The sequence below is a fragment of the Pygocentrus nattereri genome, chromosome 10, assembly GCF_015220715.1.
Source record: "Pygocentrus nattereri isolate fPygNat1 chromosome 10, fPygNat1.pri, whole genome shotgun sequence".
NCBI lineage: Eukaryota > Metazoa > Chordata > Actinopteri > Characiformes > Serrasalmidae > Pygocentrus > Pygocentrus nattereri.
In genome coordinates, this window is record NC_051220.1 from 2,430,001 (window position 1) to 2,446,873 (window position 16,873).

At 44.2% G+C, this 16,873-nt stretch overlaps 1 protein-coding gene across 1 annotated transcript; it reads left to right on the forward strand.

Annotated features, from left to right (window-relative positions):
• The first annotated feature begins 4,260 nt into the window (after positions 1-4,260).
• Positions 4,261-10,196, forward strand: hmx2 (H6 family homeobox 2). The gene is made up of 2 exons (XM_017683302.2): positions 4,261-4,795; positions 8,016-10,196. The coding sequence occupies exons 1-2, from the start codon at positions 4,543-4,545 to the stop codon at positions 8,570-8,572; spliced, it is 810 nt and encodes a 269-aa protein (XP_017538791.1). The 5' UTR covers positions 4,261-4,542; the 3' UTR covers positions 8,573-10,196.
• The last annotated feature ends 6,677 nt before the right edge of the window (positions 10,197-16,873 follow it).

Sequence of the window (16,873 nt, forward strand, 5' to 3'; positions counted from 1 at the left end):
CTCTGTCAGAGCTGCCTCTCACACTGCACACTCGCACACAGCTCACTCTCACACTACTCACTCTGTCAGAGCTCCCTCTCACACTGCACACTCTCACACAGCACACTCTCAGATAGCTCACTCTGGCAGAGCTGCCTTTCACACTGCACACTCTCACACAGCTCACTCTCAGATAGCACACTCTGTCAGAGCTGCCTTTCACACTGCACACTCGCACACAGCTCACTCTGTCAGAGCTCTGTCTCACACTGCACACTCTCACACAGCTCACTCTCACACTACTCACTCTCTCAGAGCTCCCTCTCACACTGGACACTCTCACACAGCACACTCTCAGACAGCTCAATCTGTCAGAGCTCCCTCTCACACTGCACACTCTCACACAGCACACTCTCAGATAGCTCACTCTGTCAGAGCTGCCTTTCACACTGCACACTCGCACACAGCTCACTCTGTCAGAGCTCTGTCTCACACTGCGCACTCTCACACAGCACACTCGCACACTACTCACTCTGTCAGAGCTCCCTCTCACACTGTACACTCTCACACAGCACACTCTCAGACAGCTCACTGTGTCAGAGCTTCTTCTCACACTGCACACTCTCACACAGCTCACTCTCACACACCTCACTCTGTCAGAGCTCCCTCTCACACTGCACACTCTCACACAGCTCACTCTCACACACCTCACTCTGTCAGAGCTTCCTCTCACACTGCACACTCTCACACAGCTCAATCTCACACAGCCCATTCTGTCAGAGCTCCCTCTCAGACTGCATACTCTCATACAGCACACTCTCAGACAGCTCACTCTGTCACAGCTTCCTCTCACACTGCACACTCTCACACAGCACACTCTCACATGGTTTACTCTGTCCTCTGTCAGATCTCCCTCTCACACTCCACACTCTCACACAGCTCAATCTGTCATAGCTCCTTCTCACACTGCACACTCTCACACAGGACACTCTCACACAGCTCAATCTGTCAGACCTCCCTCTGAAACAGCACACTCTCACACAGCGCACTCTGTCAGAGATCCCGCTCACACAGCAAACTCTCACACAGCTCACTCTGTCAGAGCTAACTCTCACACTGCACACTCTCACACAGCACACTCTCACACAGCTCACTCTGCCAGAGCTCCCTCTCATGCTGCATACTCTCACATAGCACACTCTCCAAAAGCTCACTCTGTCAGGGCTCACTCTCACACAGCTCACTCTCACACAGCACACTCTCACAGCACAACTCTCACACAGCTCACTCTGTCAGAGCTCCCTCTCATGCTGCACACTCTTACACAGCTCACTCTCATACAGCTCACTTTCACACAGCACACTCTCTCAGGGCTCACTCTCACACAGCTCCCTCTCACACAGCACACTCTCACACAACTCCCTCTCACACAGCTCACTCTCACACGGCTCACTCTCTCAGGGCTTCCTCTCACACAGCTCACTCTCTCAGGGCTCCCTCTCACACACCTCACTCTGTCAGGGCTCTTTCCCACATGGCACACTCTCTCATAACACACTCTGTCAGGGATTTCTCTCACACAGTTCACTCTCACACAGCACACTCTCACACAGCTCACTCTGTCAGGGCTCACTTTCATGCTGAGCATTCTTACACACCTCACTCTCACACAGCTCACTTTCTCACAGCTCACTCTCATACAGCTTACTCTCACACAGCACACTCTGTCACAGCACACTTTAACAGGGCTCATTCTCACAAAGCATACTCTCATGTGGCACACTCTGTCAGAGCTCATGCTCATACAGCACACTTTCACACAACTCACTCTCACAAGGCTCAGTTTCACACAGCACACTCTCTCACAGCACAATTTCACAAAACACACTTTCACAATGCTCACTCTCACTGCACTCTATCACAGTACAGTTTCACACTGGACACCCTGCACACAGCACACTCTTACTACCACACTGCACAAACCTTCACTCTCACAGCACACTCACACTGATCACTCTCACACTGCACACAGCACACTCACTCACATGGCAGTCTCACTCTCACACAACACACTCACACTGCTCACTCTCACACTGCACACAGCACACTCACTCACATGGCAGTCTCACTCTCACACAGCACACTCTCTCACTGCACACTCTCACAGTGCACAGCACAGCAGACTGCAGTGGGCAATTAAGCCAGCAGAGTCACTGCCTTCCACTGAATGACCGTCCCACAGAAACGTTTAGAACATTAGCCTTTCAGATTAAGAATATCTATCTATCTATCTATCTATCTATCTATCTATCTATCTATCTATCTATCTATCTATCTATCTATCTATCTATATATCTATCTATCTATCTATCTATCTATCTATCTATCTATCTATCTATATGTTTATTTATATAGAAAGGCATAGATAGATAGACATATTTAAAAATAAACTTTGAGAGGACTTCTTACACTGTATTCAAAATTTTATGTTTAATTAAAAAACTAAGACGTGAAAAAAAAGGCTAAAGATAAATTATTAAAAAATTATTATATAATAATAAATAAATAAATATATATGGAAAAAAAATAGATGAATCTGGATAGATGAACCAAGTCTTATACAGAAAATCTAAATATATTCATCAAACAAAAATGCAAAGAAATAAACAAACGGACCCATTTCCGTTTTTCTTCATCATCATACGGTTCTGTTTGTCTTTCTATATTTTCTGTTCTAAGGGTTAAACGTCTCCAACGCGGACTTCAGTCCCGGATGAGTTCAGCGCCGAAGGGTCAGTGCACATTTCCCGCCTCGGACAGTCTCACGCATCAGAGGGACGGGAAGGTTTTCACTGCAGGCCTGTTGGCGAAACGCGTGGAGGCGCCGTGTGCAGGAGGCGTTCGGGCTGCTTCTTTGGGGACCTGCACCGGTTTGGAATGGAGGGGTTCTTCATGCACCGTCACCCCACCGGAGCACGCGCATTTATAACGCATTGTGGCTCTTTAGGAAACGCTAACGAGGCCTGATGGGGCAGGACCGGCAGAACTTAACCCCCCCCCCCGAAACACCCCCACCCACACACACACCCAACCCACCCTCACAACCCCCAACACAGAGCCGGGAGGCGCGCGCACACCCTCCAATCAATTAGCCAATCAATTAGCCGGGTCGCGCCCCCGCTCTGGAGTTCAGCCCGCCTTAATGATCAAATTAATTCTTAAACGGAGATAATGGACGTGCAATGAGTTTATTATTTTCAAGAAAAATGAGAGAGGATCCATTATTAGTTCCAGACTGTATGCAGGATTGTTTGACCAATTTGCCATTTATAGCAGAAGCCCGGTGGAATTTAAAAGGCCTGTTTAATGTGATGTATGAGTTCTGGCCATGGAGCTCAGGTGGTGGGTGAGGGTGAGCAGCATCTCCAAGACATAATGTGACTAAAAAGTTCATGCAGATGCTCAGCTAAAAGCTCATAATCCCGCCCAAAGAAGGCAAAGTTTCTTCAACGCAAGTAACGGATTCCATGAATATCACCTTTATATTGTTGCGCTGCATTGCTATAGTAAACGTACGCTCCGTGTTTTTATTGTTAATGATTAATTTAGGCTCTTTCACTGTAATAACCTCAGTTTGTATTGTGCGGCTCTACCAAATGTAAATGTTTTGCATGCATCTACTCTCTTAAGCCCGAGTTGAACATGGTTTTAATAGCTTGTATATCTGGTTGAAACTCTCAGGCTCAAGATGTCAGTTTTTTTTTTTTTCGAAAGTACAAACAGACTGATCATTGTTTTGTTACACGACCGAACGTTTGAAGCACTTCTAAGAAGAAGCAAATTAGTCATCTTAAAAACAAGGACAGTTTTTATTAGACGATTCATTTTTATTAGACTATTTCTATGACATTCCAATTTATGCGCTTTCACTTGGCACAAAATGCTTCAACTGAGCTTCAAAAAGACTCAATTCATTGTTCCTTATTTTTGTTGACATTACTTTTACGTTGTAAGCAAATAAGCAAATAAGTGAATGAATAACTGGAATAAAGAGTAACAGGTGCGGTTTGCCGAAAGGGCTCGCGCTGTTTCTCTGAGACCCCCCCCCACACCCCCCACCCCCTTTGTTTTTTTGTCCCTCTTTCCTCCCCAGCGCGTGTTTTCGAAATGTCCGGGCTAGGCTGTGCGCGCGCTATTGGCCGGCGCCGCGCTTACCTACATGCAAATGAGGGCGCGCGCGCGGCAGCCTTGGAGCCCAGAGCGCGCGCGCGCGCGGACCGCGATGCATTCGGCCGCGTGCGAGGCGCAACGAAAACGGCACTTTACGAAAAATAAAAAAATAAACAAGAGCTCGCGCGCTCGATCTGCTGGACTTATTTATCATTTTCTTTTCTTTTTTTAAAGCCACAACCAAACAGTTTATTATTATTATCATTATTATTATTATTACTGCTACTAATAATAATAATAATAAACTCTGTATATGTAGCCTTAACCGAACAAACCGAGCGCGTTCTTATCGTCCCGTGAAGCGCCGGAGCGCCGCACTGTTATGAGGCGAGGATGAGCCACTCTCAGGACAGCGGAAGCAAGTGCTCGGCCGCCCCCATCTCCAGCTTCACCATCCAGTCCATCCTGGGCACGGCGAGCGAGGGGAAGGAGCAGAGCCCCGCGGGAGCGGCCAGGAAGCGCGCGCTGTCCGTGTCCTCCGAGGACGAGTGCAGCGGGGCTGAGGACTCGGGGGACTGCTGCTGCTCCGAGCCCGGGCTGCCCGAGCCCTGCAGCCGCCACCAGCCGCTCAACTTCTCCTGCCTGGGTAAGACCCTCAGACCTGCGACCGGGGACCCCCGAATCTTTGCCCATTGGTTTATAGGGCTATTTGAACAGTACGGGGCCTATGAGCTGACTAAACAGCGCTGCAGCACCACCAGCGCGTGCTTGTGGCCGTTCTTTCGGACGCTGCTTGTGTCCATTCAGCACTCCAGCTCAGTGTTGTGCGTTTTAATTCCACGCTGGACCACCGGCCAGCGCTATTTTCGCAGATTCTCATAACCAGATTAAGTCTAAACCCAGGCTAAAAAGACATTTGGACCGGTGATATTAAATATTAGATATTAGATATTAGAGTTTCATTCGGCGCTGTTTTATTTGATCAACCCTGGATGTTTCCATTCAGCACTGTAAATGTCTTGCAACACTATGTCCACTTTCAGCGAGATTAAGTCTAAGCCCAGGCTGAAAATCACCAGTTTGGGTCAAAACTAAGCCTAGTCCGTGTGTTTACATTATATCCTGTATTATATATTCAACCCTGACCGTTTTCAGTCGGCTCTGGACGCGTTAATGCAACAGTGTGTTCGTTCACCATGGGCCAGTTTCTTAGGGCCATATTAGGTCTAAAACTAAACCAAAAAGAATGTCCCGAACTGGTTCAGCTCTATCCACGCAATCTAGTCCAATCCTAAGCTTAATCCGTATCTATACGCGTTCATTCAGCACTGATACATTTTAACACCCACGCTAATTCCTTAAACTAGGCTTAGTCCGTGTAAGTGATGCCCATGTTTTAATTGGACCGTGTAGATGTTAAAACCCACGCCGTGGGCTTCGATTCACAGCTGTAGGCGTCAAGGCACCGGTTTAGGTTCGCCTTGTTTTTTATAGTCAACTCTAGTTATTAATCCTGAAGATCTGCCCCGATTTAGGTCCTAATTCAACACCGCCGATCTGAATTAATTGGCGTTAATTCAGCGCCGCGCTCTTTAATTCAACATCAGGTGCTAACGAGGGTTCTTCAGCAAGGGCAATGGTTCTGCTTAGAAGCCTAGGTCCTATGTAGAACCAGTTCATGCTTAAGCGTTTTATTTCGCCTGTTGTTGTTTATGGTTCTGCATCGCACCACAGTGGATTCTTCTACTGTCACAGCCTCGCAGAACCCTTATTGGCTCCAGTAGAACCAGCACAGTCTCACCACGCAGGGAACCGTCTAAGTGGCTTCGAGTAGAACCATAGCATTTAATGGAGAGACCGTCTTGTGTACCGTAGAGCTGATGGTAAGTTTGGTGCATCTCCACTGGTCAGGCTAGAACGCCGATGTGAGGTCCGGCGATCAGCGCCTTGTTTCCCGCGCGTCCTGCTAATTGATCGCGCCGCATTGGGCCAATCGAGCGCTAAATGTAAGCGGCCTTAATTAATATCGCGCCCCAGCGTCGCTCATATCACAGCGGCGCACCCGTCACCTTCCAACAGTCGATCAAACAGGCGGTGATGAGCTCTCAGCGAGTGATGGGCACGCGGGATAGAATCCTCCAGCTGATTCATTGATTAGCGGAGGAAGGTCCAAGCGCGACTGCAGAAACGGCGTCTTTGCGGCGCTTATTTGCGGCCAAGTGGGTGGAAATGGGGCTCGCGTTTGTTTGAGCACCTGTACTGTAGGTTTGAGCCCTACACTGCATTTTACACCAAGCACTGCAGCTGGTAAAGCAACACTGTAGGTGGTAACTGGACACTGTAGCTGTTGACCCAACGCTGGGGGTTTTACAGTAACAGGAGACCAATCATCAGGTTGCATTTGATTATGCTGTCATACTGTACAGGAACGCAGCGCTGCGTTTCTCCCTCCTCTAACTTCCCTGGAAGTGTCAAAATTCTCGTCGCAGGAATTGAGACCTGCGATGTGGCGCTGAGACGCGACAATCGAGGTTCAATCGGAGTTCATTCACCGCTGGTTTTAGCGCGTCTCTGTCCAGGGCAGCCCACCTTGACAGGAGCGGCAGAGCGGCAGAGCAGCTTGATACCAAAGCTGAATTTATTCCTCACCATGAAAACACTAATCTGGTCCATTTTAGCAAACAAACCTTATTACATATGTACTACATGTAATTACATATGTATAAACCTTTATATGTGCGCAAAAGGCGAATATTTAAGCACTTATTTATAAAATTATAAGCAGAGTATATATGGGATATTTTTTTACAAACCAGTAATTACACATCTATAATACCTAAACGACATAATATTACATTTTGACACGCTATATAAAACATGGGGGACAAACTGCATGCAGATAATTGCACGTATTACGTATGCATTTAAATATTGTTACATACAGGAAATTGTACATAATACACATGGAAGATTCATATTGTTATATATATGTAATTACAGATATTTAATATATGTGGGAGATTATATTAGGGATAATTATGCAAGTGAATATTTCACACATGGAATGTAATTTTAATACTGGTAATAACACAGAACGTTGATAATTCATTGATATATTACACATTTATAATTGGAAATATAGAGTACATATAGTACATGATTATGACATGAACGCTAAAAATATACAATACATATAGGACACTATTGGTAAATAAAGATAATTACACAAGTGTGTATTGCATAGGGGACATTGTTATTACATATATAATTACACCTGCATAATGCATATGGGACATTGTTAAAACATACGTGTAATTACAAATGTATAATACATTTGGGAGATTATTATTTCACCCAGATAATTAAACATGTATTTAATATGAAATGAAATATTGTTACATGTGAGTAATTAGACATATGCAATATATATTGTTATACACATATGTATTACATGTGGGACATTGTTATTACATATATGTAATTACAAATGTATAATGCATAAGGGATATTGTTATTACATACATGCAATTACACACGTATAATAAATATGGGATATTTTTATGACATATATGTAATTACAAATTTATAATAAATATGGGATACTGTTATTACTTACATGTAATTACACACGTATAATATGGGATATTGTTATTACACAGATAAATACAGATTTATTTAATAAGAAATGTTACATGTGCATAATAAGACATATACAGTATCTATGGGGCAATATATAGTTATACACAGATAATTACACATATATAATACACATGTAACACATCCGGGACATTGCTCTTGCTTTGCTCTTCGTCCTGACAAAGCATAAAAACAAACATGTGTGTGTGTGTGTTTTGCCGGCCTCGCAGGTCCCCCCAAATCCCTCCTCCAGTCCCAGGACGGCCTGGAGCGTCCCGCGCGCCTGCCCCCGTCCCTGCTGTCTGCGGACTACAAGGAAGAGCACGAGGAGGAGGAGGAGCGCGAGGGCGCGTCGTGCGAGGAGCGGCGGCGCGAGGGCCTCGGCGCGGACAAGGCGGGCGCCGCGGCCAAGAAGAAGACGCGCACGGTGTTCTCGCGCAGCCAGGTCTACCAGCTCGAGTCCACGTTCGACGTGAAGCGCTACCTGAGCAGCTCGGAGCGCGCGTGCCTCGCCTCGAGCCTGCAGCTGACCGAGACGCAGGTCAAGACGTGGTTCCAGAACCGCAGGAACAAGTGGAAGCGGCAGCTCTCGGCCGAACTGGAGGCGGCCAACATGGCGCACGCCTCGGCGCAGACTCTGGTGGGCATGCCGCTCGTGCTCCGCGAAAACGGGCTGCTGCGCGTGCCCGTGCCGCGCTCCATCGCCTTCCCCACGCCCTTATATTACCCCGGAAGCAACCTGCCCGCCCTGCCCTTATACAACCTTTATAACAAGATTGACTACTGACTCCCAGACGACCACTATGAACACGACGCACCACCACCACCACCACCACCACCACCACTGACATGATTATTATTATGATTATAATAAGGAAAAAGTCCCATAACCAACGAACTGACTCGAGTCAAAGCCGCTTTGCGACGAAAAACGCGCACAAAGTTGCGCGTTTTCCGCCACGAGGCATAAAAACCGAACCGGACGGATGACGTCAGCGCCACTCCAGCCGAAGCGTTCCTGTATTTCATTTATGTGCAGATGCAACCCGGTGAAAATCACTGGAAGGGGAATTCCACCCGTATTTCAACGTTTCCCACTGTAAACAAAGCCGTCCGGGTTTGATGTGAAATGACTGTGTACCGTGTTTATTACAGCGGCGGCGAACGGAACCAGACGTCTTTATTTACCCCCCCAGTTCGACCCACACCACAGGGCCTTTGTCCTATGGTGAAACAGCGGCCAGTCTGAGAAAGCAGGCGCTATTTTGTTTGCACGTGTTCCTCCGCCACGGACAAAACAAGTTTAAGGCCAGCACAATTATCGCAAACCGCCGTCTCAAGCGTTCATCACCAAATCATTGATTTGATTATTAATTAATTGGTTTCGTCTTTGCAGAAACAAGACTCACGTATAACTACAACAAGGTTGCCAGGTGCCATCCATCCAATAACTCAGAATGTTGGCATTCTAAATTTGCCCACCCAAAAGGGTCCCTAATAATTCCGCCAATTATTTATAAATAATTAATAACATTAAAATAATAAAATAATGATCTAAATTAACTGAAGCTGGTAGAAATGACCTCGTAGATATTCCCAGATATTCCATACATCACCTTTCAACAATTTTTACCCACAATTCAACAGTTGGGCTGGGTCTAGCTGAAGCCTGTTAGAACCACTCAACTCCTCAGACGTCTGGTTCCCATCCTCACCACTGTGAACAGTTCTGACAAGCTCAAAAAAAAAAAACGTGGTTCCTCGCGGGTTCTTTAGTTCTATGTAAGACCATGAGTTCTATGTGGAACCATTCCGGGCTTCAATGGACGCAGTGAACCGGCGAGATGGTTCTCCAGACTGATGGACAATGTCTTGCAATGAGAACCTTTTTGAAAATCCATAGAGCACCAAACACGCTTCTGCGCTCAAAAGAGAAGGTTCGTTAAGGGTTCCTTAGTAATGGCAATTGGTCTGTTCAGAACCACGAGGTCTATGTCCAACCTCTTCATGCTGAAAGAAGGAAACGGTTCTTCAGATCGTGTTGTACGTTGCTCTCTATAGAACCTTGTTGACATCTAAAAGGCTTCTGCCCTCTTAAAAAAGAGGGTTCTTCATGGGTTCTTCAGCAATAGCAATAGTTCTCTTTAGAACCACGGGCTCTGTGTCGAACCTCTTCATGCTGAAATGGCGATTATTAAAACTGAAAATGATTGGATTTATTACGATTATTGGAATTATTGCGATGGCAAGGACTCTTTCTGGTGCTACATGGTACCACGTGCAACCGCTGATATCACTAAAGAACCCTTGAAGAACCACCTTTTTGGAGTGCGTAGAACGTTTGGCCTCGAACCGCCCTGAATGCCTCTGTTTACACTTTAATAAACGAATTATTCGACTTATTCGAGAAATCGGTGGAATTCGTCTTTGTTTTTTTTTTTTTTTTTTTGTTTTGTTTTTTTTTCAAGCAGAATGCAATTTTTATTTGGGATTTTATGAAAAATCCCAACACATTTTCTTGTCATGAGATCAAACGAGCGCCATCGCCTCCCAAAAAGGACGTGGTCATCAACAACACGCTTCAATCGGTGGACGCAGCTGGCCGATTAGAGCACACCTGCATTGGTTCTCCGTAGATTTGCGGCGTCGTTCGGGACGCAGCTGCTCTGACGGCGCCTGGTGAGAATTATCATCGCTACAGTTACGATCATAAGACGAGAAGAGTCCCGTCGTGCGCTCGTCCCAAGCCCGTCGGCGTCCGTGTCTTTCCACCTCTTTCTGTGGTTGGAGTTTCTTATTATGCATTATGAGTGTAACGGGAGACAGTGAGGCGCATGTGTACGTCATATGAAATACACCGTGTGTATAAGGGTTTTGTATGTTTACATTTCTGTCCCAGTTTTTATTTCTCGCGTTGGAAGAGTGGTGAAAGGGATTGGGGGGCGGGGGGGTGGGGGGGGGTGGGGGGCTTGGGGGCGACTAATAAAAGTTGAATAACCTTCCACGTGTGGCTTTCAATCAGTCCATCATTGGAGAGATTGACCAGAGAGTTAGAACCAAAGTCTAGGAGTTTGCACTGGAAAAGCTTCCTCGTCTATTCCTGCGGTTCCATAATGAATGAATGGGTCAACTCTGACGTATGGGACATATAGGAAAATATATGACATGGATTTATTTATTTATTTATTTATGTTTTACCCTATATTAGTCACATGTGTGACTTACATAAACTCAAATAAGGGTCATATATTCCGGTCAAACATCCAGCCTATATGTACAGCACATACATTTAACACTATAACATTAGTGCTATATGGTTGCCGCAGATAACATGCGGCTCTGTTTAATGTAACATGTCATGTAAAACAGGCTAATAAACATATAATGTGTGACAAAAGAATCAATAACATTATACTCGTCTAAGAAATTGGTGACATATGTTCCGACCGATTTGCCACCATATATCAACACATATAACCATATTGCTGCTGTCGGACCGAAACCTCATATCTCTCTTTGTTTTTTCATATTTGGGTTTTTGACAGAATTTGAAAACGGTTTCTGTCCTTTACGTTGTGCAAAAATGTCAAGATCAATAGATCAAAAGAAATACCCCAAAATGACTTGGAAAGACGTCTGGTTCCATTGACTTACATTAAAAGTGACGTAGGTTTTTTCCCTCTCCTGTAAAGTTGAATTCTGGAGACGCAAGGTTTTGGTCCAGAAGCAGGGAGATTTGAGTTACACATGTATTCATAAATATGTGATATTTTAAAAATTAATTTGCTGTTTATATGGGTGGGTAAACACATATTTACGATACATGTATCAGACACATATCAGACAGACGTTAAATAGAGATATATGGTCCACACATGATGCATATATGTGTTCACCCCACTATCAAACACATATACCATCTATATATTATGCATATATGTGAAAGATTTCACACTTAAATATATGTACATAACACATGGGTTCATCTATTTTGAAACACATGCCTGATCCTTTATGATATATGTGCATATATGACCGTATATCAGATTTCTGCATGCGTTGTCACTTAAAATGAAACAGGTGTTGATATTCTGTTCTCAAATGTTTACAGGGGCTGAGAGGCATTTGGTTTTTCGTATATATTACATGAAATGAACACGTTCCCATTTACCGTTCCGTTGAAGGAAGCTATTTCAAGCAAGGTATGAGTAAGCAAGATTTTTTTTTCATGTGTCTCTCATCATAACGTGTTTTCTGCCCGTCGTCAACTCTTGATACTCACCATGATCGTCTGTGGTCCTCACTTCTTCAGCTATGGCGCTGAAGCTTTAAATCAGCTGTACACTCTAAGAAGGAAAAGGAAAAAAAAACTATTTTGCGTTTATTTATGTTTGTTTATTTATTCATCCACTCCTTTGTTTGTTTATTCTAGCTACAGCACAAATAATAGGCTTCTTTTGCTCTACCTGAATGGCAAGCTTTAACAGGCCATAGTAGAGCTATAAGCCCATCGTTTGAACTCTTTATATTTATTAAGTGATACTTTTTTAATCCCACAAACGGGGAAATTCCACCTCTGCATTTAACCCATCTGTGAAGTGAAACACCACATACACTCTAGTGAGCACACACACTAGGGGGCAGTGAGCACACTTGCCCGGAGCGGTGGGCAGCCCTATCCACAGCGCCCGGGGAGCAATTGGGGGTTAGGTGTCTTGCTCAAGGACACCTCAGTCATGCGCTGTCGGCGCTGGGGATCGAACCGGCGACCTTCTAGTCACAGGGCCAGTTCCCTGACCTCCAGCCCACGACTGCCCCAATGTGACTGCCCCTATGTCTCATACTGTATAGTGGCCTATTGTAATTATATGTATTGTCCAAATAGGCCATCAAAACCATAAGATTTGCACCTGGAATTAAAATGTGACCATGTCATTGTTTTGCCTCAGAGCTTTAAATCTGCAGGTTTCTGTTCATTCATTTAAATGCTATGATCCAGGATGTCTTATACAGCATGAAGCAGGAAACCTCAGCAGAGGTTTTGAGTGAGGAACTGAAGTCTTAAGAGTTTAAGGGGTCAATGCAGGGGTGCAAATTTGATCTGAGAAGTGTTGGTGACCAACATCGGAAGGCCATAGCCTGCATACGATGCTAGCATTATATGAAAGGTGAAATACATTAAAAAATGTACATAAACAAAGCACTATATTCTAACGGCATCTAATATGAACATTAAAGTATGAAAACAAACGATATGACTAGTAGGATTTACATACCATGTAATGCTGATGCAAATAAAAGTTGATGATGCTAGCTGTTAGGCTACCTGCTTTACTAAGCACTGCTGCGCACTTTGCTCTCGGTCCAGGTCAGGTTGCACGTGGAGCTTTTACAGTTGCCCTCTGTTTTAGCTTGCAATAGTAATGCAGTATGACTGGTGTGGGAGATTTACTGGACAATATCAATTAAAAGAACTATGCACTTTTTTCACAGCTGTTGTGCGACCTTACAAAAATGATCTGACATAATAACAAAAAGTTGGAAAGATATGCCCCTCCCCCCGTTGTTACCCCCTGAATTTGCACCAATGACTTATATGATACTGTAGATATGATGGGGGTTATTATTATTATTATTATTATTATTCTGCCACTTTGTTTCTGGATTAGCATGAAGTGCTATTACATTACATCCAAACAAATGCATTAGGTGCAGCTAAGAAATGGTAGTGGGTAGGGGGCCAAGCACAACAATGTACTCTTTAAAAAGGTGCTCTTTGGAATGTAGAAGGATCACTTTTGGTTCCCTAACGAACTTTTCAGTGAAGGGCTCTTGAAACGCATAATTTAAAGCACACACAAAAAAATATATGGAATGATAGTTTGTAAAATATTTTTTATTATTACTGTTACACCCAAAAAATGACAAAAGAGTGTCCCTAAACCTCAACACACATTCAGAATGCAAAGACCTATGAATATGCATGATTATGCAAATTGCAAATGCCCCATTGCTTCCTCTGTATATTGTCTGTAAGTTTGAGGTGAGATACAGCATAAACAAAATAAGCTCCTACTGTAATATTAATAATGAGAAGAAAGCCTTTATGTCCCCCGATCCCACGCAATTTCACCAACTCAGATTCGTTCTCTAAACTTGTCTCCGTGCAGTGTCAAACAGATGGAATCGGTGGTCCAGCTTTCTCACTAAGCTAACATTTGCCTCTGGTGCTAATGAGGATATAAATGAAAAGTAGCCTAAGCTAACAGCTCCACAGTTCATGCACTGAGATTTGAGTTTTCGTTCTCTAAACTTGCATCAGCGAAGCTTCAGTGAGCTGGAATGAACCTGTCTGGTTGCTCGGAAAGCTAGTTTGGCCTTCTCACTAAGCTAACGCTAGCTACTAGATAGCTACTAAATAGGCACACTGAAGCAAAAACTGCTTAAGCTAACAGCTCAACACACAAAAACAGGTTTACATGCTCAGATTTGAGTCTTTAGTGTCTAAACATGTCTCAGAGCAACGTCAGTAAGCCAGACTCGGTGTTGCTTTAGCGCTCTTGCTAAGCTACCATTCGTCTCTGGTGCTAACAATGATATGAATTAAAAGCAGCTTAAGCTTCATGCACCAAAACACAGATTCACCTGCTCAGTTTAAGGCTTTGTTCTCTTCAAGTCAAGAGGCTTTTATTGTCATTCCAACTGTCTGCTGGTGAAACTTCTCTCAGCTGGAATGAACCTGGGTGAGGAGCTGTAGCATTCGAGCTACTATCACAGCTCTATTTTAAACTTTTTTAAGCAAAAAATGATAAAATTGTGATACCAAAGTCATTTTAAACATCATTTTTCTATTTTTTTGCTAACAACTAACTGCACAGTCCAAACATTTCAAACAAGTAAGCTGAAACATTGAAAGTTGGTGGAATAGAGTAGAGCAGGGGTCTTTAATTAAAATTCAATAAGGTCCAGTTAGAGAAAATTTCCTCAAGCAAAGGTCTGGAGCTTGCATCGTGATTCAGTGCCATATACTGTTTACTGAAGTAGCCGAGTAGGAATATCAGCATCTTATACAGTCGACAGCTGAATATCAGATCAAATAAAGTCCAGTTCTGTCAGATTTCAACATTTACTGAATATCAGATCAAATAAAGTCCAGTTCGGTCAGATTTCACCAACATTTACTGTCAGTTTCCTCTTTTTAGATCACGTCATGTGGAATAACTTCCCTCTGACTCACTTTCTTCTCTGACTGCTGTTTCTCTCCTCGTCCCTCCCCTGTGTGGCGTCACTCACTCCAGTCTCAGAGCTCATCGTAATGCACAGATCTGATTGGCTGAGTAGCATCATGTGTGATATTTACGATTGGTCTGTGAGTCTCCTGGGCCATAAAAGCTACCATAAAGGCTTGAGAAGTTACGCTGATTAAAATAGGACCACAACGTCGAAGTTATCCCTAGTTTATCGGTTATAGGTCCACATGACATAGCATCTGGGTCTGGCCTATTAGTGACCTCTTGTGTAGTGGGTAACACCTCTGCATTCTGTGCTGTAGACGGATTCAATCCCTGCCTGGGTAAACACCCTACACTATAACAATAAGAGTCCTTGGGCAAGACTCCTAACACTGCCTTCGCCTACTTGTGTAAAATGATCAACTTGTAAGTTTCTCTGGATAAGAACGCCTGGTAAATGCTTTACATTTATACATTCAGAAAGGTGTGAAGAAGCATTTATAGCTTAAGTAACCTCCATATAATATAAAGAGCATATAGAATAATATACCCCCCCCACCCCCAGTTCATTATATCCAGCCAAGAACCACTCAGGAACCTTTATTTTTCAGTGTGTAGCCTTCTAATCACTGGCAATCTACCTATAGACGTGTTGTTGGTGTAGCCAAGCCCTGTATTCATTTGACATGTCAATGGCTGAAGACAAACGTTCAGTTTGTGTTACAGTGACACTGGGTCACGTAGAGCAGTGCTGTTGTAATTAGGGATAATTACATGATCCCCCGTCCCACGAGCACCCCCCACCCCCACCCCGCCCAACCCCATGAACGCACACTCAGGCCTGGCTGGAAACAAGAACGCTGAAGGAAACAAGGATGACAGGACTTGCAGTGCAATCTGATAAGACGTTCCTCCTGTCCAGTTTCAAGAGGTCTAGTGGTGTCCTGTTGCCTCGGCCTGTCACTTTTGTGTCCATCCAGCGAGGCAGCCAGGGAGAAAGTTCATGTTAACGGGGTGGAACATGCTTTCTGACATGGCTGTGTTGTCTTTAAAACTTGGGGCTTCACAGTGGATGCAACCCAAGACCCAATTTAGGATATCCATCACTGTGGTGCTCAGCTTAGCCTAGATAAAGTTAAGTGGAAAACAGACTTTTTTCCACATAAACTTTCCAAAGCTTTCAATCACCAGTCCGTATGGTCCATACTGTATATAGAAACGTAGCTGCTTGTTTTCTATTCATTTTACTTTTTGTGATGTCATGAAAACCAACATGCTGACATATATCCACCTGTTCAGCCTACTGCAATTTAGCTCCGCCCATTTACACTGAAGTTACAAGGAGTGTTTCAGTCCAGACTGTTTTTGAGGGAGCGACCATACACTGGTATTCAGCCCTGCTGATGACATCTGGTACAAACACAAATAATGCGTGGATAAACCGTATCAACACATGGGAACGAGATCCTAATGCATGCGAACGAGATAATTAAGTCGTGGCCACGAGATCATGCCTTATTAAGCTGTGGTTAAGGCTTCATTATCTCATTCCCACACCCTGCTAAGTTGTGGCCTTACATTAGGATCTCGTTCCTAGGCCTTACGAAGTTGTGGCCATGACTTAAGTATCTGATTCCCACGGTTTACTAATTCGCAGCCACACATTATTTTTATTTATATGAGATGTCACCAGCAGGGCTCCACACATGGGCCTCTAAAGGAAAACTTAAGCATCTGCCCATTGACGTCTGTTTTAAGTGACTTTTAAGATCATATGTTTTTGGCTCTTTCATGACAGGGAAACATGTTGAATTTATTATGGTAATTGACCATATGGTCCGCGTGCAGCCGATAGA

What these genes read in the sequence shown, in the direction of transcription:
- hmx2 (XM_017683302.2), top strand. Translation starts at nt 4,543, where the DNA reads ATGAGCCACTCTCAGGACAGCGGAAGCAAGTGCTCGGCCGCCCCCATC. An exon ending in GCTCAACTTCTCCTGCCTGG is followed by an intron (nt 4,796 to 8,015) that starts GTAAGACCCTCA and finishes CCGGCCTCGCAG; the next exon opens with GTCCCCCCAAATCCCTCCTC.